Source organism: Cavia porcellus, unplaced genomic scaffold (genome assembly GCF_034190915.1).
Source record: "Cavia porcellus strain 051 isolate PalLab524CR breed Dunkin Hartley unplaced genomic scaffold, mCavPor4.1 scaffold_33, whole genome shotgun sequence".
NCBI lineage: Eukaryota > Metazoa > Chordata > Mammalia > Rodentia > Caviidae > Cavia > Cavia porcellus.
In genome coordinates, this window is record NW_026947516.1 from 23,721,096 (window position 1) to 23,748,759 (window position 27,664).

The following is a 27,664-nucleotide window of genomic DNA, read 5'->3' on the forward strand; positions in this document are numbered from 1 at the left end:
ATGAATTACCACAAATTTGGCTTAAAATTACAGGTGTTGCCTAGAGTCAAGTTTCTATGATCCAACTTGGCTCTCACTAGGCTAAAATCAAGGTGTCTTCAGGGCTGTTTTCTTTGTGAAAGCTCTAGAGGAAAATTCTCTTTCCTCATCTTTTGTAGTCTTTAGAGATAGCCTGTATTTCTTGCCCCACACTCTTCTCTCTCTGTTTTCAAAGCTCCATAGCCCCATCTCTTTTTGAATCGCTTCTTTTGTCTCTTCCTTCTACTTTTAAAAATCCTTAGTGTTTCATTGGACCTACTCAGATAATACAGGATACTCTATGTATTAAGTCGGTTATTTAACAATTTTAGTTCTTCTTTGTCACGCAATATAATATTCACAGGTTGCAGAGAATAGTAAGCATGTGAACATCCTTTGGGGGCAATTATTCTACAGTACTCAGCACATGTGTGTTTCAAAAAGCCAGTTTTCATCATGGCAACTGGAGAGCATTCTTCCTAGTGAACTGTAGAACATGCTTTACAGTGATCCCACTTCAAGGACAAGGAAGCTGGGCTATTTATTCTCCAGCTCTCTCACTCTACCATTGATTAAGGCCTATTAGGAGGGGCTTTGACTCTGTGGCAGTGCCCCGCCTGTGCTAAGAAACCTCTATTCACTGGAGAAGATCCTTTGATAACTACTTTCAGGAGCTGGGAGCTGGGAGTTGAACACTATCAAATTGGGGTGTTTAGAAATGTTGAGTGCTACGGTGACATAGGCAAGCACCAGTAAAACCTACTGTGAGAAATCATCATGGTTAAAATAAATACAAATTCTAGGTTTGTATTTAATCAAATTAATTAATAACATCCCAGATCTCAGGTGCAGTTCTTTTTAGCATTTAGATATTTGCAATTAATTTTCCCTATATTTATGACTAGGTACATATGTATGTATTTCCATACAATTAAATATTTAGGGTATTTTCAAAAGTCCTTTCAAGCTAAAAAAAGCCTTAGGATTATTTTATTCTGCTTACATTAATGATTAAACTGAGTTTATATTATTGTGGTTATATAGCTGGAGACTTGAAAAATAGCTTGGATAGGTTTAGAAGTTATTGATTCAATGGGTTGTTTATTGAGTTTATAAACATAACTTTCTGAAATAATTGTCAAAATTATAGAAAGTCAAGAATGAGTGTTGGCTGTCTACTATTTTTACATTAGGCTGACCTATAGTTGATACTTGAGTGGGAAAGAGATTTGTATTTTTTTCCTAAAGAGTTCTGTGTGTTTACTAAAGTCAGCTATCCTCTAGTAAGGAAGGCATTCAATTATAGCTGTTATATTTTTGGTACTTGGCATTGGGAATAAAGAGATGCTAGAAACATGGGTGCCTCAGTCTAGTCAAATGGCTTTCTACCATTCATTCTTCTGTTCTGTATTAATTCATAAATGGCCACTATGAACCAAAGGAGTGGGTATCATTTTTGCTAAGATTGATCAGTTTAGCTCTCACTTGAGCACTAGGCCTAATTATTAGGACATGAACAAGCCAAATTAATTCCAGAAGAATCAGGATTGTAAATAGCATGGAGGCAACATTTCTCAAGTTTGTGTTTCATGAAATAGCAATAGAGGTAGATCATCTTTCTTTTCCCTCTGTTTTGGAGAATCCCAATACACATTAGCACTTGTATGACAAAGAAACTTATTTAAATGTATTTAACCTAGAGTTTTCTAAACTCTTTTCCCTACATTTTTGGAAATACTAGTGTAGAGGTTAGAGTTAAGAATAAGAATTGAAAGAACTTGAGGACATTTAAAGGTGGAACCTCATGATTATTTTCATATTTTATTTCATATTAAAGTGTCAGAATGATTTATTATATTCCAGAGAGTCAACAGGTGTATTGCACTGGAACAATGCATTAAAGACATGTGAAAGAAAATTAAGATCAACACTGGGGAGAGATGCTTTATTTAGAACCACCCAAAGAAGGAATGGGATGTCTAAGATCAGAATCATGCCCTGGTCATTGGAAATATCCAAGCCAAAGTCTTAGGACCATTTGAATGGGTTTTTACAGAGGATCTCAAGACTTGAGGAAGGAGTTGAGCTACATGACCTTAAAGCCACTTCCAGGTTGGAGATTTTCATGATTTTATGATGTAGGCATAAAGGTAGCCCTTACTTGACACCAACATGAGACCATGGTGAGCCCAGAGAGCATAAAGACATAGGTAACACATCAGATAGTAGGAACAAAAGAGAAATCGAATAGGTAGTAAAATCGTTATGTTCTCCAGGCTATATCATCATTGCAGGAAGCCTTCCAGTTTCTGGCCAGCCAACTGCAATTTAGGAGGCACATGAGTTTATTTTTATGTGACATGCTAATTTAAATAATGCCCATTGATAAAATGGAGTATGTGAATTTAATATTATGAAATGCTATCAGTTTAAAGCTTAGTCATTTATAATTACAGTACTTTTTCTTTGTCTCTTGTCTAAAGGAATGTAATTTTGTTACTCAGAATTGAAGCTTAAAATGATTCAATCTTCTTTTTTTATTAGTACATATTTGCAGTGCATAATGATCACATTCATCATGGGAAATTTGTGCATAGACATAATAAATTTTAATTCTTTTTTGTCTCCTTTCTCTCCCCTCCCTTCTACCCTTCTTCTTCTCCTAACTTGCAAAAGCTCTATTTCTATTTTTCCTTCAACTCTTTTTTCTTTGAAATCTCCTTTCACTTCCTTCCCTACCCCCTCCAAATCTCTTGTTCCTCTTCTCATTTGAAAAACGTCTTCCTACTTACTGATATCTATCTTCTTTTTTTTTTTTTAAGGGATAAAAGTTTTATTTAGCTCACAGTTTGTAGAGGTTTCAGTTCATATCAGCTGGCTTCAAGGCAGGGTGGCACACAGCAGAGGAGCAGCAGTTCTCAGTCCTCTGTTTTCCTGCTTGTTTATACTCTGCAATTCAACATCTTTTGAATTCTCTATTGCCATTTGAAAATAGGAAGTTTGTTGGAGCATTCCCTCTTAAGGGATATTTATTGCAGAGCAGTTCCTATAAGCTTCATTGTTCCTTCTGTAAATTCATTCAGTCAGTGGCATTGAATGAGGGTTGTAGAGGACTGAATATTTGTTCTCAGGCATGAGGAATCTGGAAAAACCTAACGTTGCAAGCTGCACAGTGATAGCTACTGCTGCAAAAATTGGCACTATGTAAAATTACAAGTTTGTTCCACACTGCTATGATAGCCTTATGATTGAAATGCATAATTTTACTCTCACTTCTTTAATGAAGGTTCGCAATAATGGAAAAACAGTAAGAAGTATTTTTTTCAAATGCAAATTACCTTGTAGGAAAGAAATAACAAAGGAAAAAAATTGCCACCAAGGGGAAAAATTAAATCTTACAGCACTTCCTTGGGTATAGTTGAGACAAACAATTAGCATGTTAAGGATCATTATGTCCTGTAATAACATGTTGGTTCAAAAAATTTCTGTTCTTTCCAGTTTTGGGTCCTATTTATTTGCTGGGTGACTTTGATGTTGCGTGTCAGGAACCAATGGTGGCATATTTTTAGCATAATTTCAAATCTCATGAAGAATCTTTACATTAAAGATTTTTAATTGTCTATGGTTCTCAGCCCCAGGTTAAATGACTTAAATATCTTACCTATAGATCTGCCACTTTCAGGACACGATAAAATTAATCATCAGTTAAATCAATACTAAATTTCTTACTATGTATTAGGTACAAATAATTTAGCAGTGAAGAAATTGACAAGTTTTTGGTTTTCTTGGGAGCAATATTTGAGAAAGAATATTCTGGACACATAGGAATGGAAACCTTCTGTGGATTTCTTCACATATGTGTACTTTGTCTCAGTTCTCTATTGCTACAGAACAAAGCACCATCAAGCAACCATTTATGGGCTCATGATTCTGCAAGCTGAAATAGCTTGTCTCTCCTGCTTGTGTGTATTGACTGGGGTAATTCCATAGGACTGAAAGATCTACGGCAATGACAGTGAACCTTTTAGAGACCAAGTGTCTGGACTGCAATCTAAAACCCACTTATTTATCACAAAGTGCCAACACTTACATGAAGTTTGAATACTGAGTTTTAGTTTAGAAAACACAACTCATACATTAACATCTTTTGTCTTAAAAGAAAGACATAATAACACGTGTGCCATAGGTTTGCCACAACTGATCTAAAATGACTTCACTCACACATTGGGTTGGCTTTTTTAAGTTGTGTCTGGCAAGGCCTCTCTTCTTTCAGAGTTTCTCAGCTTTTGAAATCTCTCCCTGGCTTCACCTGCCTCTTTCCTTCCAAATGGGTAGTCACATTTCTTTTCCTTGTGCCAACTTCTAAAACTGCAAAAAATGCAACCTGCAAAGGTTCCTAAGGCCTGGGCCCAAGAGTGACACCTGGCCGCTTCCATGGTATTCTGCTGATCACAAGTTCCAAAGCCTTTCCAGATTCAAGAGCAATGATTCTTTAGATTGTGCCAATTTCTAAAAGTGCACAAAAAGTGAACTGCAAAGGTTCCTAAGGCCTTGGCCCAGGAGTGACACCTGGCCCCTTCCATAGTATCCTGTTGATCACAAGTTCCAAGGCCTTTCCAGATTTGAGAGCAAAGAAACGGATCACCCCTTGATGGGAGGTGGAATTATTGGTGGCCACAGTTGTATATAATCTGCCTGTTTCATCATAGGTAAAGATAAATAAATATTGCAATGCCTTTTCCAAGGCTGACGAGGGCTTCACAGTCTTTGTTATTCAGTTCTCAGCTTGTTTGCCATAGTAACAGAGAAATAGGATTACCTTTGAAAACAGAGTGATTGTTTTTAATCACTACTCTAGTCCTTTTTCTGACTACATTTGGAAAACAATTTAATTTCTAAGATTATAGTGACTGTCCAAAGTTTTCAGATAAAAAGTATAGAATCCACTGACAGAATCTTTTCAAGCTCTATTTTAGGTGTTCATAAGTATAAAATATTGCCAGAATGTATATAGAATCATAGAAAACTTAAGAATTGGAAAGGACTTTAGAAAATCCCTTTCACAACCCTAATTTCACAGGGTAAGATACTGAGTACCATACAAGGTTATGGTGACAATTTTAGAATTTATACTTTGTCTATTTCAGTTAGAAGAGTATGTTTAGATAACTTGTTTTATAGTTTTATGGGTATGGTTATTTCATTGTTGGTATTGTTATGGTACTAGAAACAGACTATCTTGGATTTTCATTGAAAAATTAAAGGATTATGCTCTCACATTAATGTTTATAATTTTCTCCAAATTATGTATTTATGACAGATCTCTTAGTTATGGTGCTATAGGAGTAATTGTTGGACATGAATTTACACATGGCTTTGATAATAATGGTAAGTACTAGTTCATTTTGTAAGTTGCTACTTTTATAGCAATGTTGACTATATGGAGTTAATTGTTATTATCTTTCATAGCAGCATCCTTATAGATTGAAGATTGTCCAAAGCAATATGATTGCCAATTAAAAGCTTTTCCCCATCTCTTCCTATGATAGAATGTAGTAAATAGACAATTCCAGTTAGTGATCGAATACAATTAAAAAAAGATTTTATAATTTCAATTACATTGTTTGCATTTAGATCAGGATTGTTGCACTTGCCACAGTAGTTACAGGAATTGCATTATAACTTTTTTCTTTTGTCATTTTTTTGATTCACCGTCTTGAGATGTTCTCCCTGGATGTGTGAGTTCTGCCCCAATAATGACTGTACACACTGCACTGCCAAGTTAGGCCTCTGGAGCTTGGCTGACTTGTTCTTTTATTCAGTTTCAAGGATTATGCAATGCTTAACCTCTATTTTTCTTTGTATTGGCATATATTCTGAATTTGTTTTAAAAAGGCTTTGTTTGCCTAATATTGCACAATATATAATATACTGTGTATTCTTATGATGTTTAAACAAAAGAAAGAGCATAATACAGCCTCAACTAAAAATATGCTTGCTTTGAGTGTCCTCATTTTTAATCAGTGCTCCTTTAACTTTGGAGTATTATTGGAAAGCCACAGAAACCTCTGAAGCTTATGAATTAATATTGAACTATTATGCATCTACATTCACACAGTGATTTATCGGCAGTCTCAGGAGCCCAGCTGGTCTAAGAAAATGTTGTCCAAAAGGAGATATCTTTCTATCATGTGTGTAGTATCTCACATGATACAGATACTGACTCCTGGGCTAGAGACACTTTGGGTTCTTTTTCTTCTGGTCATTTCTTCGTGCACCCTTCCACCAGCCCTTAATCACTTAGTGTTTTGCTCCCTTGTCCACCACCTCCCTGATAAAAAGTTGCTGTCTTGCAATCACCTGACTCCACATACTCTTACCTTTTGATGTTTGGTTTACTGAGAGGACTATCTTGACTAAGAAAGAAAAGAAAATGGTGCTTGTCTTAGTTACTTTTTCATCACTAGGACACAGCATCCAACACCCACAACTGCAAGGAGATTTATTTTGGCTGAGAAGAGATTTATTTTGGCTCATGATTTCAGGGTATATGGTCTTATGACTGCTTTTAAGGCAGAAAGGACATGGTAAGGAGGTCTGGTGGAGGAAAGCCAATCACATGATGGCATCCAGGAAGCAGAGAAAGAAGGGAGGAGCTGAGGAGGGAAATGTACCCTTCCAGATCATTTCTCCAGTGACTCACCTCCAGCAAGGCCTTATTTCCTGATGGCAAATCAGCTATGAATGCATTGGTGGATTAATCTACAATTGGGTCTAGCATTCCCATGATGCACTCACTTTCCTAATATTCTACATCTGAACACATGAGTCTTTGAGGGGATAATCTAGATCTTAAATCATAACACTGTACAATTGTTTCTGAACCTTTCTTCCTAGGAAAGTTAAGTAAAATTCTCTGCTAAAACCTTCTAAGACTTCCTGATATCTCTCCCAAATAACAGAATCGAATGGTGACAGGTGGTAACTCCATGTTGCAGAATTCCAGGCAGTGATGGCAGTAACATGCAGACTTCCTGGGGAGCTTTGAGTTGTTCCAATCAATGCCTTTGAATAAGGAGCTTTCTTATAAGCTCCTTCTTGTACAGTTTCCTTCTTAGGAGACTCTTGCTTAATGGACATTCTTTTTTGTATTACTGGGAACACATAGGGGACATTCTTGTGGATTCTCTGCGTAATTAAATTCAATGCATGCCCATGACTCCAATTGTAACTTTGAATATAGAAGATAGTCTAGATACACCCAAACCACTGTTTTTAAGATTGTAGAGAAAATGAAAAGTGAGTGAGCATGTAGCAAGAAATCATGTATAACTAATCTTTTTTTTCTCATTGTGTTTTGGAGATTTCCATTCTTGTTTTTAGAGCAGCCATCCTTGTCTAAGGAGGACAGATGGGTCTTCCATCCACACTGATGACTATAGAATGATTCATAACAGAAGTTTTATGTGTCTCTTGGCTCCTGGCAACTTGGAAGAAATAGATTCCTATAAGGCTGAGTCAGGGTGTATGATCCTACGGTGTGGATGACTCACCGGGGTCTATTCCTATGGATTGTTTGGAATTTCACTGGCAGTCACACTCTGGATTTCTCTATGGATTTCTTGAATGAATCCATTTGATTTTATGATCCAGAGGCTATTTCGGGTCAGATCAGGTGAAAACACAGAATTCAAAATTGGATAGGACTGGTGCTTGTATTAAATTGATGAATCTCATTGGCCTTCTGTTTCTCAGGGAAGGCCTTCCTCAATCCTTTTCTTACTTTGCCCTTTTCCTACAGTTAACCTGTGAAATTGGACAGAATTTAGGAACTATTCTCGGGAAGAGTGTTCTCTGCTGTTGTGACTTCATTTTGAAAGTTTGTGTAGATAAGAGAAGGGAAAGATAAAGAATTCCTTTTCCATAAATGACACTAATGTTTTTTAACTTTCCTTTTTACTAGGTAGAAAATATGATAAAAATGGAAATCTGGATCCTTGGTGGTCTATGGACTCAGAAGAAAAGTTTAAGGAAAAAACTAAGTGCATGATTAGTCAGTATAGCAATTATTATTGGAAGAAAGCTGGCTTAAATGTGAGTATGATGTGTTAAAGGGGCATCTTGTGGGACATGTTTTTCTCATTTGGATGTTTGCTTGCCTTAGATCATTGGTTCTCAAAATGTGCTTCTGAGATCAACAACACCAGCCTTCCCTGGGAATTTTAAATAGATGTATGTTCTTGAGTTCTACCTAGACCTATTGAATCAGATTTTTTATGGGTGAAGCTTGATAATCTGGAAGTCTTTCTACAAATCCTCAGATGATTCTGAGATAAGCTGAAGTTTGAGAGTCATAGATCTGCATATTAGGTTGTTTTCCAAGATTGAGATTGATGCCAGAAATGCTGTAACATAGGTAAAGAGTCACAGTCATGTAAAATACTTTATTCTACATATCGTTTTTAAAAATTTCAATCCAAACTACTCCTTAGGTTTACTTCATTGACATTAAATCTCATTAATTTGAACTAGCAGATATGTGAGGTGATTAGGAGTTCTTAGTTATACAAATTTGAGCAAAATAAATGTACGTTTTAAATGTATATTTTCTATTATATATAATTTCATATAAGACACAAATGCAATTTTATACACCCTTTTGGTGTGTGAAATTTTGTTCCTTTCTTCTTTTGCTTTGATTTCCATCTCATTTCCCCATTCCTCCTATCATTGTACTTTCCCTGCCTGTTATCAGTGTTAATAACCCTGATGCATTTGCCCTATGCTCATATAGACACCCAGAGAACTTTACTGGATAGTTTCAGATGACTTCCTAAGAGTCCTTGATGTGAATGTATTATCACATAATTAACTAATTTCTTAAGAGGTCACACTTTCCAATTATAAACATTGCTGCAGTAAATACCTTTTGTATGCATATATTCTTTTTCCCTACAGGATACATCCTTTCTATCACCAAAAGTTATACAAAGTCTTCTATTTTCCCAAGTGATACATGAAACATTTATCTATTGAGTTATTTTATTGCCAATTTGGGACAACTTTTTAAAAAATAGTATAGATGTTAAAATGTTGTCTATCATTTCTATGTATTTTTTCTCAAATATATAACTCATCCTTTGGACTATCTTTTAACCTACAAAATCTGAGCATTTTTATAAAATCCAAAATATTTCCATCTCTTAAGAAATAGCTTCTTTGTTTCTATTTTGGGCCATCAAGATGTCCCCAGAAGCTCTGTATATTGTTTATGAAGTCCTCTATCTTTTCTGAGAAGGATTTAATTGTTTTTGTTATTTTACATTTAAATTTTCATGAATGTGAAATTTACTTTTCTATGAAATTTATATGTTTTTCCAAAAGGATAACAAAGGATAATTTATATGTTTTTCCAAAAGGATAACCAGTTGATCCAACACTATTTATTAAAAGAAACCTTTCTTCCTTCTGAGTAAAATATTTGTCAGAAATTAGGATTTTAAAAAACAGAAAGTTGAATAGTGGTCATTAGAGGCTGGGGAGAAAGAAGGAAAAGTTGATTAATGGCTACAATATTGTAGTTAGATAAAAAGAGTATGTGTTTATGTTCTGTTACATGTGGGGTGACTGTGGTTAACAATAATGCATTGTCTGAAAATAGCCAAAGGAGAGAATTTTGAATATATTCATTATGAAGAAATGATAAAGTTTAAGGTGACAGATATGCTAATTTGAACACAACACATTGTACTTAAACATCACATTTTACACCACAAATATGTACTAATGTTAAGCAAAAACAAAAATTATATGGATTTATGAACATGGGTAAGTGACACATTTGTGAAATAGGCAAGTATTTCCAGACTCTAGTTTGTTGTAGGAATTAAATGAGGAGGTAACAAACAAAATGCCTGGCATGCAGGAAGTACTCAGTAAAAGATTTTTAATGTTTCTGATCCTTTGTGGCATACTCATAGGTATCACCGTCCAGGAGAAACCAAAGAATCTGGGACCAAACTGACAATAGAAGAGCAGTTTTCTTAGAGGAAGAAAATCCATATTTCCTTGTGATTATTATCTGTAGACATGAGAATTAGATTTTTTTCACTTTACTGAAATAAATACAGCCTTTACACTGGTCCTGAGAGGTATACGTATCACTAGGTATATATATTCTACATATGAAGAAATTGAGGCTCAGAGATTAATGGTCAAGGTAGAATCAAGATTAGAGTTTAGATTTGTGTGGCTCCAGAGTACATACTCCCCTCCCCCCTATCTTATGCTCTGGTTCTCTTTATTCTGAATTCATTTCATATTTGGGTGATGTATAAGTAGACTCTCCCTCAGGGTCCATTTTCCCCAAAGTGTCACATATTAAAACTTAATTCTGACAAATATGTACCTTTGTTACAAGGATTACAGAAAGTGCATGCCTCTCTCAACATAAATCCATTCAACCATCAGAAAACAGCTCCAGTCTTAGTCTTACAGGAGCATGGGTGGCTTCCTTAGTGGTCATCGAGGGTCATGTTTTATTTTTCTGGCTTTGTAATAGCCAGTTTTCTACGTGTGGATCATTTTCCATGGTAAATTAGGAGGAGCATGGATGGTGTAGTGCAGATGCCAACAGCTGCAAATGCAGCTGTTGAGTCCTATAAGGCCTATAAGTCTACAAGTCCAGGGCTTTGTGCTTTACTGAGATGGTCTAGGGTGTGAGGAATCGGTGAAATAGGCATACTCCCAAAATCTCTGATTTAGGTATGATGCGTAGAGTAAAAAAGAAAGAGAGAGATTCAAGCACTGGAGGATATAAACACAAACATCAAAAACCAGTAGTAATTGATACTTGAGAAGGTACATAGTATCAAATAAAGTCCCTTGAGACTTGACCTTGAGTTTGAATACCTGTAAAATGTGAATAGTTCACTTGATCACTCTGTCATAGGATCACTAGAAGCGTAGCCTAAGAAATGGTATCTTAAGTCAGTGCTTTATTGAGGAAGTAGTTTAATGAGAAACCTAAAATTCAGGAAATCATGCTGGTTTTAGCAAAAGTTAAGCCTTACCTTGACCCCATAGAAGGTTCTGCCACATGAAACGCAACCAGAAACTGTTTAGTCCTGGGTTAAGGGGCTGGACTGTTCCACAATCTCCATGATGACTCCTGTAAGCTAAGTTAATCTTTTTAAAGCGTTAGCCATTGCAGCATTGGAAGCAAGACCTGGTACAAAGGGGGATCCAGTTGAGTATCAATAACATCTGGCTATACTCTGAGCTTTAAAGCCTCACTGATTAAACAAGGATGGTGACGATAAAACTTCCTTCATAGGACTGTAGTAAAAGAGAAAGAATATAAAACAGGAATGGTAACTGTGAGGAATTAAAGCTGTGAGGGTCCTTGGTGATTACAATAAATGTTTTCCAAGGGTTCATTTTTATTTGTTTGTATTTTTGACACCCGCACCATTAATCTAGCTTGAAAGGAAACAGTTGATAGTTGCCATGACTTGAAAGTTTAGAGTAGGGGATATTATATTCTTGTTGCTGCTATAACAAATTACTATAAACTCAGGACTTTAAAGCAACATAAATTTATTATCATACATTTCTGTATCTCAGATATCTGATCCTAATCTCAGTAGCCTAAAATTAAAAGGTTCACAGGACTCTGTTCCTTTCTAGGGATACTAGTGCAAATTTTGTTTTCTTGCCTTTTTTAAATTGTAGAAAAGTTAGTAGCTGCCCACGTTCTTTGGTTCATGGTTACTTCCTTCTTCAAAGCTAGCAGTGGCTGGTGGAGTCCCCTTACATTGAATCATCCTGCCATTCACTCTCTTGCCCTCTCTATTACTCTTATAAGGCATCTTATAATCACATTGGTCCAACTCTCTCTCTCAAGATCTTTTATTTAATCATATTTTAAAAGTCTCCTTTGCAATTCTAAGGTAATATTTTCACATGTTTCAGTGGTCTGGTTGTAGACACCTTTGGAAGACCATTATCTGCCTAATATATGGAGGCTGGCAGTTTTCTGTAAATAATTTAGGCTTCATAAGATATATTGTTTAAGTCATAATTGGTAAACACTGCCACAGTAGCAAATGAGCGTCACAGCTGGTGTGTTTATGAATGAACATGGCTTTGTTAAAGAAAAAAACCCCAGACCATTGATTTGTATCCACAAAATTTGAATTTAATAATTTTATGAGCTACAAAACATTACTCTTCTTTTTATTTTTCCCTAATCATTGAAAAAATTTTAAAACCCATTCATAATTTGTAGAGGTACAAGAAAAAATAGTTGGTTGGCTTTGTCTTGTGAGCTGTATTGATCTGGAATATTTTTGTCTAGCTCTTTTAAGCTTTTAAGAAGTAATTTTCAAATATTGGGAAGAATTTCTTCTCCATGCTTGACTGGGTGTCATACATATTGCAAAACTTGACCTTGCAGTCTACACTATTTCCGTTTGATTTTTTCCCCCAAGAGTGTTATCTTTCTTTTAATTTTTCATGGAAATTGCTGAAGGTAAAATGATAATGGTTGGTTTTGAAATCTAGTTTCTGTGTGGACGGCACGTTTTTGGCATATGGGCACAACGGGTTGAATACTCAAATTATGTGAGTTAATCAGAGAAAGTAATACATATATTGACATTTCTATTCCCCCTATTGAACCACAGTCACTCAAAATATCACTTTTAATTGGGGCAGAATAAATTAGTGAGAATAAAGAGAAGGGAGAGAAGGTAATGTGCCACATAATAAAATAGAAATTATTATATTCAGGAGCACGTTACTGGGGTTAGTTTGCTGTCTCACGATGTATTATGACTACCTCTGATTTACTGAATGTAACTTTGTCTTTAAAATATGATATTTTTGCTTGCTATAGTATTTATGTCTCTTGCCGAATGATAGTTGACCACAAAACACTCTTTTCTTCTTTTTTTTCCTTTGAAAGGTGAAAGGGAAGAGGACTCTGGGAGAAAATATTGCTGATAATGGAGGTCTGAGGGAAGCTTTTAGGGTATGCACGGTTACATTTGCTATAATTTAAAAGGTTAAAGTATAAAATTCTACATGGGTGCTCCTTAATATCACAGAGATGCTCTTGAGAGTTGACTATTCTAGAATATCTATAAGTGAAATTGTAGTATCCCATCAATTGTATTATACCCTATTATATTAATGGGGTTAAATTTATTTCTTTTAGGGATACAAAGTCACCCCAAATAATATTTGTTATTAAGGATCATGTATTTATGAGATCGTTTTCAGAAAGCATTCTTACAATCATATCAGAGTATACTATGGAAACCTTGGGGCTAGGTACAAATGAGTTTTCCTTGAATACAATTCTCTCTATATCCCACCTTACAATGTTCTCTTAAAATACCAAGCTTCTAGATTATGGCCAGAGGTTAGTGGTTTCCATATATTGGTTCTGTAAGAGTCTTTAATAATGTTTTCATCATCCCTTGCTCTGTGGTTAAGCATGAAACCTAAAGATATTTCATAAAGCTAAGTGCATTCACTTTAAAGTCTAAATTATTATTCAAGGTTATAGCCTTTCTACATTCTAGTTCAAATACATTTTGTTTTATAAAATCATTGTGATAGAAGATGGTAGCTTTTCATGTGAGTTGGCAAAATAGAAAATTGATAATACGTTGACCGCAAGCTTTATTGCCATAAGGGCCTTACTATAGTGTTAGATTTATTTATCCCATATTGGAATCATTTGGAAAAAAGATTTTTAATGCACAAACCCTTTGGACAAGCTTCTCTGATGCTTACTGAATGTAAAGCATTTTTGCATGTGCACCTGCCTCACTGTTAACTGAAAAGACAACGACTTGCATTTCCAGCTGTTTCCAGTTCATTTAGTACATGACAGGAGTGTATATGTAGTATTGCTGTGCTGTGTAAGAAAGCAGAGAAACCATCATTATAGAGACTCAAATATTCTGCTTTTTTCACCAGGCTTATAGGAAGTGGATTAATGACAGAAGGCAAGGAGTTGAAGAGCCTCTCTTACCAGGAATCACATTTACCAACAACCAGCTCTTCTTCCTGAGTTATGCTCATGTGAGTAGAATGAGGAAGACACATCAGAAATGGAAAGTGGGACTTCAACTCACATCCTTGGTTAAAGATTTGAAACAAAAGTTTAACGTTATGATTGATTTTTTTTTTTAAATTGGTACCGGGGATCGAACTCAAAACCATGCGCTTGCAAAGCAGGAGCTTATGCTGCTGAGCCAAATCCCCAGCCCAATGCCATGACTGATTTTAACTAAAATTTTATCTGGATGATTGTTTTCAAGATAAATTTAATCTTCTAAAGTTCTATGGGACATAAAATGATTCCCCAATTAAATGGAGATTTATTGGTGCTTTTTAATCCAGTAGGTTACCAGCTCTGTTGACTCAATTGATGGTTCTACAGTATGTCTTGGCTTTTAACATATTCAATCCTATTTGTAACCATTTCTAGTAACTTACTCTGGCTTTCCTGGCAATGCCTTTTCCTATGTTTCTTTTTTCCTTTTTTTATTGCTTTATCCCATCACTCAATCCATGGCTGAGTTCCCAAATGTCAAATGAACATTTCTAACTGGAGCAGAAAAGGGAACAACAGAGGAAAAGAGAGTCATGCCATTCTTTTATGAGTTTGATATGTTCTTGGAGCAGAAATTGAAAGGAACATGTGAATTAAGTAAAGTACAATTCTGAATTTGAGTCTCTGGATAGTGAGGCCAATACCAATTCTTTATTATTGCTTATGTCACAAATATGTAGGCAACATTTCCAAAGAAATAAGTAGTAATGGGTAGATAAAGGTTCTAACGCATGATCTCACAGTGGGCAAATGCATATGTATATGGTCAAAGCTAACTAAGTTTTCATTTGTACAAACTTTTGTTCTCAAGTCTTTGTGTTCATTAATTAGCAAGCTTATTCATCCATAAATCTTGAATAATCATTTCTAGATAAGGGATTCCCATCTGTCTGGGTACCCTTATTTCTTGAAACTGACAGGATAATACCAAACCAACTATCAATGATCAACCTGATGGCAAAAACAATGATAGCTATAAACAAAATGATTTTTCTTTTCAGTTTTCCTACCAATATGCTCCAGTCTTTGGAGTTAGCCTAGACTCTCGATTTAAAAATCAATTTTAAAATTGATTTAACTGTCCTCATTTTATGATCTGTGTCCCTAAAGCTAGACCTGTAGTCTTTTACATGTTTTTTAAATGCAGCCTCTCCTTCCGTGTTTGAAGCATCCTAGGTCACTGTAACAGGGCTAGAGACAGGGCTGGTTTTTAAAAACAGTAATGTATTTCTCATAGTTCTGGAGATTGTAAGTCTGAGTTCAGGGTTCCTGCAGTGTCGGGTTTAGGTGAAGGCTATCTTCTGGACTGCAGACTACTGACTTCTTACTGTGGCTTTGTGTGGTACAAAGAGCTAAGTAGCTCTCTGGCCTCTTATAAATACAGGACTAATCTCACTCCCGAGGACTCCACTTCCCTGACCTAATACCTCACAGAGGCGCTACTGAAATACAACTTCTATTTTATTACTGACCCTCCAGAAGATTCTCAAATTCCTGTCATATTGAAGCCAAACACCTCCACTGGGATTGCAGTGTTCCTAGTCTGATCCATCTCTAGCTGATTCACTTTAATTTCTGTTGGAAGAGAAAATTATGACCTTAACCAGGCGGCTCTCCTCACTTCCAACCCATGTTATGCTCATTACTGTCTCTGTGGTTTTGCTTCTGATTTGCCTGTTATTATATGTTCCCCTTCCTACTTAGCCCCCTCATAATATTCAGTTCTAGCTTCAACCTCATCAAGGCTCACCTCCTCCATATCTTTCCGTCAACTTCCCCAAGGACTCCAGTCTTCATTATTTTCTTTTATCTCTATCTCCTTTTACACTTCCCTTCCTTACAATGCAATTGAGTACTTAATTGCTTTCAAAATGTTCAAGATTTTTAGTTTTTTTCTCCACAGCTAATCTGAATCCTTACACCTTCTATGTATCATTGAAGCACCCAGCAAAGGTGTTGATACATTGCATACACTTGATATTTTTCCACCAATTGCTTGAAAAGGACTAAGACTAAAAAATTTTAAGGAAGGGAACTTCCTTTTCAGTTAGCACTGGGTCAGATATTAAAATAAGCATACACAGGAAAATAAAACTTCCCAGGGTTGGAGGTGTCAAACTGAGGCCAAGTATAGCCTGTTGTCTGTTTTGTAAATAATGTTGCAATGGAGAGCAGCCACATTCTTTCACCTATCTATAGTCTGTCTAGTTTTTGGTTAAAAGTGGCAGAGCTGAGTTGCAACAGGGACTTGGTGGTCTTCAAAGCCTAAAGTATTTACTATGCATCTTCTTGCTATTTACATCCTAGTCCATAGATGAAATAAACTAATTGACAGTGATGTTATAGTTATGAATTTAAAATGTTTTTATATGATGCCAAACATTATCTGACATATTTTAAGCTAAACATATTTGGTAAAGTTGGAAATATTTTTTATCACTAATGATAAATGTATCTTGGAACTTTTCCATTGACAGAGTGAAATTTTCAATCTTTTGCAAATAGGAATAAGGTTGCATATATGGAAGAAACTTAATTTCCCTCCTGGGAAATTACTAGGGAGATAGCAGCAGCAACAACACGTTTTGAAAAATCTCTTAATTAATTAACATAGGAAAGATGGTATAGTATTCTATACCATCATGTAAAAATATAAGCAGAAATAACTTAAGAACAGTGAAGTAAAAGAAAATGCTGAAAACAAGTTCACATTAGCTAACTTCTGAGGAGATTAAGGAATTGCTTTACAAAAACATCTTCCAAATCAAATTTGAAAGCACAGTGACTACTATCTTCATCAAAGGCAGTAGCATCGTACCACGTTAGCTGCTTCCTGTATCCCTGTAATTGCTATGATCTGTAGATTCCTTTTTTTCAGGTATTCTTCTCATTCTCCTTTCCATTTCCATTTCTACTTAATTAGTGGGCATTCACTTCCCATTAGTAATCTTCAAATGAGTCAGATTTCCTCCTCCTACACCATACACCCTTGCCAGATAAGTTTTTTAAAAATATGTACTTTATTTTAAGCATTTTGACCTGTTGTTCAAGACTTCAAAAATCTGGTACCATCCTTTCTCTGGTCACTGCCCATTATACCCATGTATTCCAGCAAAGTTGAGTGTCTTGCCTTTTCATTCCTTAATCATTTTCTCATTTGTCCTTCCACTTAGAATATTCCTCCATATTCTCGTGTCCTAGTTATATTCATATTTTAGGATCACGTCGTAGTTTGCAGCATATCAAGTCAGGATTAAGCAGGTTATGCTATAGAAATAACACAATGAAAATGTGTTTCTTGTTCATACTCCAAGCCCAATGTAGATTAGCAGTGGAGCTCTGCCCATAGTTTTCATTCAAGGGCCTGCTGTGTTTGGGTGTTTTGTATTAACAGGTGCTTCCCTGGTTACAATAGGAATAAGAAAGAAATATGAAGAAATGTGCAATCAACCTTAATGTAGGATCTTAAATTGTACTAAGGCCCTTCAAACTTCGGTCAGTTTCTTTGAGTTTCAAGTGACACTTATCAATTCTGCTCACGTTCCTTTGCTCAAAACAAGTCAGATAAGCATGCCTAATTATCAAAAGAAATAGAGAAGTATACTCCTTCCCCAAGCCCAGACTAGGGCAAGGCAACTGGGTTCTCAGGGAGCAAAATTATAACTTTTCATAACCATACTGTTGACAATTACTGATGGCTTTGATTCAAAGGAGTATGGGTAAATGTGATAAGAGCTATTAAAAGGACTAAATTAAGTTAATGCATACATTGTTCGATTCCTGGGCACATATATGATTGTCTTGATTTAGAGGACTTGTCTGAAAGCCTTCTTAATTTCCCCAAATTGTGGAATTACTCACATTGATAAAATCATCTAACCTGAGGATTAGAATAATAGATGTTGCCACTGATGAAGTTTTTCTCTGAACTGCTAAAACTGTTTGTCATCCACTGATTGCAAAATTTCAGTATAATTTGGAACAGTTACAAAAGTATGAAAGGTGTGATTGGAGTGGAAACATATTTACTGGAATGCCTTTGTCTTCTAGGTGAGGTGTAATTCCTACAGACCAGAAGCTGCCAGAGAACAAGTCCAAATTGGTGCTCACAGCCCCCCTCAGTTTAGGTAAACAATTACATGGGTGACACCAGTTTTTAACTGTGCATCCCCCCTCGTTCCTCTGCCCCAACTGAATGCAGTACAAAAGCCTTTATTGTGAACCATGAGATCTTGCTTTGCAGACAACAAAATCTGATTGTACAAAAACTAGTGTCTTTTCTTTCATTAAAAGTAAACTGGTTTAATTAATACTTTTTTAATTAAATTTCGTCTGATAGCCACTAGTAACACTTCTAGTTTTATTTCACATAAAGAGATATGTGAGTCCCCAAGAGTAATTTGGAATCCAAATCATAACTTTAGCATTAAATTTCATTTATCATCTTCTACTTGTTGAAAGGTAGTAATCTGTAGATGCTGGGTGCTCAGGAAACTGGAATACCCAATTTACCCAACTTTTTTTTGGGGGTCTAGGCCAACAAATAGATTTTATTGTCTCAGCAGAGTATGTGAGCTGATGTACTCTTTAAAATTCCCAGAATTCTGGTTTATTTAATATAAAAGAATATGTTATTTAATACTTATTTTTTCCTCTACACAACCAACAAATAAAAATGAGTATTTTCTGAATAGCTGTAAACACAATGGAAGATGTATCATGATACTTAGCAATTATAATTCATATCTCTGAGTCAAGGACACTACATTTTGGTTTTTCTTTACATCAAGTTTTGAAATAATTGTTTACACATGAAGGGAAAAGGATTATGAATTGCAGTCTTAATGGTCAGAATGTATAAAATGTTATGCAGAAACAAAATTTAAGCTGATATTACTTACCCTGTGCTAGAATATATAGCTTGAGAGAAAATTTCAATGAAAGGGGGTAGATAATTATAATAAGAAATAATAATTTGTTATTCATTAGTTGCTTAGAACATATTAACCTGGATATCTTTACATTTAATATTTAAATGAATTCATCAGCATAGTGTGAGAGCATCATCTAACTTTTTTTTTATATTTTAAAATCTTATTTTTAAAACCCTTGGCTTAGAAATGCTTCAAAAACTGCCTCTAAATTACCCACTAGCATAAAAATCTAATCAGTGTGTTGGAAATTCTCCCCCACTGGGCTAAACTGTCATGAAAGCTGACAGTTTCTAATAGACTAAAATATGCTCCCACTGACAAATGGTGTGCAGGAAACCACACAGTAGATTAATTACTCAACAGATAAGTTTTTAGAAACTAATTTCCTTTTACTAACTAGTTGCTTATAATGTTGGATTTTAGCTGACAATTTACAGAGTATGCTTGCTAATTATCAGCTATATTCTATCTTTAACACTTGCCTAAGGTGAATCGCATTATGAAATATGCATTGCTAGCCGTATATCCTAGCTAAAATGCAAGAGGTTATGAGGATTTGGTGGATATAGGCCATTACATTCATTCAAGTGCCCGTAGGTAGCAAAGTCATTAGAGAAGAAACAGTGACTGAGAATACTGAATTTCTAGTCAACATGCAGTTGAGTAAGAAATGCATGAGGGAGATTTTTTTTTGCCTGAGTTGTTACTGATATCTGCACTAACTACAGATTTTGAGGGCAGTGAAAGATCACACAGTGGAAATACCATTCCCAAAAGGCAGTTACAATCAACGTGCTGAGTAGGAATTTGCAGTCTTTACTGCAATGTGGAACTTTCAAGAACAACCTATGTTTAGAAATAAACTCCAGTGGAGAATTACTCTTTTGTAACAGCTGGACATTATTCATTAGTTGATTGTTATGTTAACCAAATTCTAGGTAAATATGAGCCTCTAAATCGAATGGGAATTTAGAGAGTGTTTTTTATAGATAGATTGAATGGACTATTTAAATATAGTTGGAAATGCAGCAACATGAATGACTCTTACAGACATTACATTGAGTGAAAGAAGTCCAAGACGAAGACTGAACTGTGTATTATTCTATTCATATGAACTTCAAAAGCAAGCAAAGTTATGGTGATAGAGGTCACAATAGTAGTTATCTTCAGAAAAGCTCTTGGTAGGGGACATGTGGGAGACTTCAGGGTGCTGGGAATATCCTATGTCTTGATTTGAGTGGTAGTGACATAATTATACATGGAAAAATGAATAATTTCTGCATTTAAGACTTGTGTAGTTTATATCAATTGTACTTTCTACAAAAAGTTAATTTTAAAATATGCTTAAAGAATGTTGGAAGAGTCACAGAAGAATATGGTTGGCATTCAGGAGATGCCATTAATTTCCTTGGAAATTAATGATTGGAGATTTTATGTTTGAGAACAGATTAAATGCATGCCAAGATCTTTTCTAGCTTTATTCTGTCATAGTTCCATCTTTTGATGTGCATGAATTGAATAACATATGTGTTGCCATGTCCTTTTTCAGGGTCAATGGTGCCGTTAGTAACTTTGAAGAATTTCAGAAAGCTTTTAATTGTCCACCTAATTCTACAATGAACAGAGGTGCAGACTCCTGCAGACTGTGGTAGCTGAAGGTTTGATTTCTGCCATCCTGAGACAGCTGCCTGGTGCCAGCAGAGGCAGCACTGAGTACTCATCACCCACTATTTTAGCTCTGCATTTCTCTGAGAACTTTCATTTTTAGTGCGTGTTCATTATTTGGGTAGATAACTTGCTTGGATCTAAGCAGTATCTGTTCAGAGTGATAGGGTTTCAAAAAGGGAGTACATAAAATGAACCAAGTATGCTTCTTTAGAAAACCAAACCAACATAAAACAAATCCCTAGATTACGTTTGTTAAAAGGTGATCTGCTGAATTGTTGTTATTGTCAATTTTAGTATGTTAGCCACAGCTAGGTGGTACATATAAATTCAGTCAATAGCTTTTCAGGGTGCCTACTTAGAATAGGACCAGAAAAATATTCATTCTATTAAACTTCTAATTTTCAATGATGCCGACATGTGTATGGACACTTGGAAGGCCTTGCTCTCTGTGGAACACAGTGCTAGATTTATTACATGGATAGTCATGGCACACTATGTCTTAACTCTAAGTTAAATAAGTAATGTGTTGGGTTTCTATTTTACAATTTTTAAGGAAGTCCTTGCCTTCAGCTATGGAGTCTACTGGAGTAAAAACATGGCTTACATCTTGTAACTGATGCCACTGATCACCCTGTGCAAGTCAGCATGGAAAAAGATGGCAGAAAGTCTTAGGTTAAGAGATTTGAATGGAAGCAAAGAGATCTATCATTAAGTCTCAGAATAAGTAAACGTTCCTAGTCATGCAGCAGGGAAGCTAGGAGATGAAATGTCCAAATGATTTTTCTAGTCTTATGAACCTCAGTGATCATCTGTCTGCTGAACGCTGCTCTTTAGTCCATTTCCTTTTAGGTTCATTACTCTTGCATGTGTGAATTCTGCTCCTTATGCAATGAGCAGATGCTGAGAAAAGGATTTTATGGTTTCCCATTAGGCTCATGTGGCTTTCGTTTCCCTTTTGTGCAAAGGGATAAACAATGCATTGAGGAGGGAATAAATGGCCTTTTATTAACATTGCATCACATTAGAAGAAAACTATTTTTAAAATTATTGATTGAAGAAACCTTAGAGTCAATATAAAATTACATGCATAAACCTAAGCAATATAAGTTTTACTTTTTAAGTCTTTTAAAGATTCTGTATGAAAGAACAGTACTATGTGTTTGCTCTTTACAGCATTAGCTTTTTAGGTGAAACCCTCTATCTCTTAGCATGTGGGTGTGTTTGTTAGATAAAATTCTAATAGCATTAAAATGCTCATCTGTCATTTTTTGTTTCTTAATTTCCACCCCCAAATCATTATTCATTGTGTATGGTGCTGGGTTAAGTGGGCCAATAGGCAACTCTCAAAGCAAAATGACAAATTCATACTAACCACAGGAGTTTGTTTTACATCCCTGTGACTTGTCATTTCAACAAATATAAGTATGTGCCTTGTCCTTTTGTAACCATGGGAACTTCTGAGCAGAGAAAAATTGAGGGGCACCATCATGAGGAAAACAATTACACTACATTAGTCAGAGGAGAGTGATTTTCCCCTTGACTTCCTCCTCTCCAAATGGAGAAACTTGTGAAGGGCAGCTACCTTTATCTCCTATTAGCCATGGCTTTATGTGACCTTAGTTTATATTTCTAAAAACAAACAGTATTAGGTCAAAGATGCTGGAAATATATGTGCCTTTTATCTGGAGTAAGCATCTGACTTGATTTAGACATAAAACATATTCCTTTTTCCCCCTCGCATGTGGGCACTTAATATTAGCTAAGGTTTGTCACGCTTACATGAATAGTGTTTTCCTGCTAGGTTTCTTTTTAAAGCTCCAAATAAACACATTCCTGCAGGCCAGAGAAAGTGTTTGATAAAAACTTAGAATTATGACTTTGGAAGTAAAAATCATTAACTCACGTGGCCCAGGAAAATAGATTCTGCATGGCAGGGTTACCTTGTCCTAATTAACTTGACTTGATGTAACTTTGTTACTGTAAGTTGCATATAGGTTGGTGATTATTACAACAAACCAAAAGTAGAAATATTGAATCATTAACTATGAGCTAGAACAATTTTCTAGAAGAATTGGGTTTCCAAATGCTTATGTTTAACTCTTTAAATTACAGTCTGCTTGTCCTTTTCTTCAACACAGACTGCTATAAAATAGTCACTGATTAAATGGTAAAGGGATGAAGATGAATGCAACTGGACGGGAGGGAGAAGCTGGTCCAAGGATGTGGCATTGAAGAGAAGACAAGGATTTGACAATCTTTGCTAAGCATATCCACTGGAGGAGAGCCATGAAATTTTACAAAAATAATTATGGTAAATTAAAAGGAAATTAGATATTAGATCTCAGTCTAGAGATGCAGTAACATACTTCCCTGATTCATGTACCAGATATTCTGCCAGTGAACTATTATCTGGGCAACGGAAGGACTTCCTTTTCGTGAAAAGTTCCTGGATTAGTCAAGGGTTCTCTCTACATGAAGTGACATATCATCATTGCCCAAAGTTTGCTGAGCTTTTCACCAGGTGTTCAGCATTGGCCTCCTATTTCTATTTTTTTCCTTTTATGAGATGGACTGCGACATGACTAACACAAGCTCAGGACTTATAAATTATCCTGCAGTTTATTAAGTGCCTTGCCTCAATGGAGCTTAAAGCATAGCACATAAATTTTATCTTATTTAGCTCTGCAGCATTACTAAGAAGGAACTAGGAACCGTGCCTTGCCAGACACGTTATATTCATGCCAAAGAAACGGAGAAATTTGACTTTTTGTCAAGAATCTGAGTCTGAAAATGCAGTCTTTATGCTTTGGGCTACTGACCTTTAGATTAACCTTCATCATTTAGATTATCCTATTTTTCAATACATTTACTTAATTAGTATAATCAAATAGCATTTAATAGACTATTCCCTTGATATTTTTAACATAATGCCTTCACTGATTTTTAAATTATGGAATAATACATGATTGTTTCATACAACAACATCTGTATCACCAGTGGCAGTACTCCCCAGGTTTGAAATAGATTTTCTGGGATTATGCACCTTTTATCTAAATGGTCATTGTGATACTAGTTTGGTTATGTTTTCTTCCCTTGTAAAACAATAAGAACAAACATTTTAAGGACAATAAAAGTTGATTGAAGACAGTCTGTTTCTCTTCTTTTTAAAGAAAAGATACAAAAATCTGCTAAATCTATGAACATTCTGTTCTGTTTTATACAATATTTGCTAAAAAGGTATAGAAAGTGCTGTAATATGTGAGTTTTCTCAGTTTAGGAAAGTGGGATTTGAATGCAATAACTTTCTCCATAGTCAGTGAGAGATTTTCAAGGTGGTCTTTATATTTTCTTCTAGAATGTATGTCAACAGATGTGGTTTAATGCTTTTATCGTAGAATTCCTACTGAGGAAAAAAGGATACTTCCAAGGAAATTATCAACTGTGATTGGGCCAGTCTAATAAAAGTGACAGTGAACATTATAGATTTTATCAAATTAAAGAATCTCTATATGCTATCATATTCCTTTAAAAATCTAGTTGGATTTATAGTCTTTCAATCAGCACATAATAGCTGAGAACTCATTATCTTTAAATGAGCAAAACCAGCTATATTGAGGTGGACAATATACAATCTCTGGCTTCAGATAACAGTCTAGTCTAACATGGGAGATAAATACGTAAACAATTATAATTATCCTATTAAGTAGTGCATGATGATCTATAAGTACTGTAGAGTATGGTTTGGGATGCAGAGAATGAATTGACTGTTTCTTTGTAGAAACTGTTGATGCTCACTCTGCCTAGATCTCAGCAAAGTCTTTGGACTGAGGCCCCTGACTCACATTCTCTGTGCTTTTGTTTCTGATTGGCTTGACTCTGGATTCATTGTCTTCATACTATAAAGCTTCTTTGTCCAGTGTATTTCAGAAAATTAGAAAGGCTTGGTGAATCTGAGACAAAGGCTGGGTAAATTCAGAGCTCTGAAAAACTTCAGTATCTTGCCTGAGTCCAGATGAATTCATAAGAATCTACTTTTTGTGATCCTGGAGATAGAACCCAGGGCTTTGTGTGTGCAAGGCAAACATTCTGCCAAATGAGCTACACCTTCAGCCCATAAATACAGACTTTTGTTTATTATTTTAAATGATCTTTATGGCACTGGATGTTTTGAAGACCTGGAAAAGTGCTGGCTTGTAGGAAGTTAGGCTAGCTCATCTATGGGAAACAGACATCAAGTGATGTAAAATTAGTGGGTAATTAGTGGTGGCTATTGTCAGGTGACAAAACTCTTGGAGAATTCGCTCTACTTTTTAGTTTTGTTTCTGGGTTTATGAAATAAGAATTTTTGTGTGTAAAGAGAAGACGCATATAAATAAGAGAGCTTATAAGTAATCTTTGGTATGTGGACAGAAACGAGGGGCTTTGGGGGAAATGGAAGTACTCTCCATGTATGTAATATAGATTTTAGAAGATTTAAGGGATAATGAATTTGCTTAGAATTTCAGGAATATACATAGTTGGGCCTGATAAAAATTTGGAAGGGGCTAACGTTTCCAATTAGATTTAAATTATTTACATGCCCCTCAAGTTAATTTGCTTTCTTTAGTAATGAAGATCGTATTATCAACAGAAACAGGTAGTATCAATGGCTTACCCAGCTTAAGTTTGCACTTGGTTTTCATTACATACATAATAGGTATTTATGATCAGTTAGCTTCTCTCCTCCAACTAGTGACCTGGGGACTCAGAGTCTTTCCATATTGTGATTCTGCCTTTTTTTTTTTACATGACTGAATATGTGTCCATCAGTGAAGAGCTGCTGGAGGAGAAAATGCATGAAAGAGGTAGAATGGAGGATTTTGGCTAGTCCTGGATATAGGCTGAGCTACTTTTGCTCTTTTTCCATTGGCCAGAACTCAGTCATGAGACCAAACCTAACTGTAGGGAAGGTTGTAGTCCAGCTGTGTTCCTAGAACGAGGAAATGGATTAGGATATCAGATAATACTGCAAATTGCCCCTTCTAAAGTGAAATCCAGGGCAATAACTTTGTGCTCTTCTGAATTTGGAAAATTACTTTTCAGCACAGCACAATGAACACTGAAAATGCCATTGGAAGCCTGCAGTTTATTCTGTAGGAGTCTTTTTAATTAACAGCTTAATTGGATAATTTAATCCCCTTTAGAATTGGAGATATGAAAATGAAAATGAGATACTCCCTGTGATCTGACAATACCATGCTTTAATAAACACACCAAAGTGAGCCCGGAAATGAGCACCACAAAGGCAGTGCGATAATTTGTGATCAGTGAAAGAAAACCTGATCTATAATTTTAATTATTCCTAAATGATTTAGATACATGTTTCATTTGAATGTGTATTTTGTTTTGTTAATTGGCTCAATTAAGTAGGTAACTAAATATAAGAATCTGCGGCTAAGCCATGGATTTACAATATGTTCTAAGCTTCGAAAATATATGCTATTGAGAAAGTAAATAAAATATACCATGACATAAGATATTATTGAGAGAAAGTACAATATTTTCTAATATATTAAATGATTTATATTAAATGTTTTCATTTCTCCATTGGTTATGAGATAAAAGTACTATCCTGTTCTTGTTTTATGCTTTCCATATTTAAGTGAGAAATTGAGGCTCTGAATCTAAGAAATAAAGATAAGAGTCTATGTATAAGCCACAAAATACCACTCTCATTAATTCTGGGGTAAGACTCCATTTGACAAGAAAGTTAAAATTCCCAAATTCAAGCTTCCTTAAATATATTGAGTATTATGTTCATTTCCAGTTTGGTTGAAATGCCTTCAAATGTCATAGACAAAAAGAGAAGTGTACTTTACCACCTAGAGGTACATTGTGTTAATTTCCAAGATGATTTAGAAGTCAGTAGAATCTGTATCTAGATAATATTCAAATAACTCTCATGCCCTAATAACATTTGATGAATGGGCAAAAATAGCCCAGATTATCTTTATTCTAAAATTGAACAGATTTTCAACTGGTATTTATGATTTAATTAATTGTATTTGGCCTGAAATCATGTTGAAAATATTTTCTGTTAATTGACATAATATATGTCCTAGGCATTTACCTAGGCATTCTGCCCTGTGTTATATCCAAACATTACAGCAATCATGCAGATCATTGTTGCTATTTCCACTGCACAGATAAGGAGTACTTCTGATAATTGCCAAGACCACATCACTAAGTGGAGGAGTCAAAAATCAAGTTAGTTTTGTCTGACTTTGGAATCAATTCTCTAATACTACCAGGCATTGGACAATGTTCACAAACACAATTTTGCCCTCTGACTTCCTGCTGATTTCAAGTTATGCTTCTATAGTAATCCATTAGAAAATAATGTTCCTGCCAAAAGGATTCAGTGTACTTGATGGTTGTTGAGTTTCAGAAAGGGCTGCAAAACCTGCTCTTCAAGGATAATGCTTGCTACTGTTTATCACTCACACACCCTGTTCCTGATAAGCACTAAATGCATTACTTACGTTATATAATTATTACAACAATTTAGATACCAATTACTATCCCCATTTTGTAGGTAAGGGAACCAAGGCCTGGAAAGATTAATTACTTGCCCATGTTTGCTTAACTACTAAGCAGCAATGTTGCGTTTGAATTCAGCATAGTCCAAGTGCTTCCTTAGGCAAATATATAGCTTTGGTGACTCTATAAGATTTCCTGGCAGGCTATCCCTTCAGTATGGTTGGCAGACTTCCCTGAAATTACCTTGTATTGCACTGTGCGCCCCCAGTCTCCAGGCCACTTTCTCCAGAGAACAAAACCTTTGCAACACTGCCTATACATAGTTGAGGGACAATTGCTTTTTCTTTGTTTGTCACTATTCTTCATGTAGTGGTACAGAATTTAAAAATTATGTTTT

The 27,664-nt window shown here is 35.4% G+C and overlaps 1 protein-coding gene across 1 annotated transcript in view; it reads left to right on the plus strand.

Annotated features, from left to right (window-relative positions):
• The window catches only part of Phex (phosphate regulating endopeptidase X-linked), a 190,116-nt gene extending 166,225 nt beyond the window's left edge, over positions 1-23,891 (plus strand). The window contains exons 17-22 of the mRNA XM_003466402.4: positions 5,339-5,406; positions 7,982-8,112; positions 12,986-13,051; positions 14,008-14,112; positions 18,197-18,273; positions 20,630-23,891. Of these exons, the coding sequence (XP_003466450.1) occupies positions 5,339-5,406; positions 7,982-8,112; positions 12,986-13,051; positions 14,008-14,112; positions 18,197-18,273; positions 20,630-20,732 (550 nt within the window). The 3' untranslated portion in view covers positions 20,733-23,891. The remainder of the gene's footprint in view (positions 1-5,338; positions 5,407-7,981; positions 8,113-12,985; positions 13,052-14,007; positions 14,113-18,196; positions 18,274-20,629) is intronic.
• Positions 23,892-27,664: the final 3,773 nt, after the last annotated feature.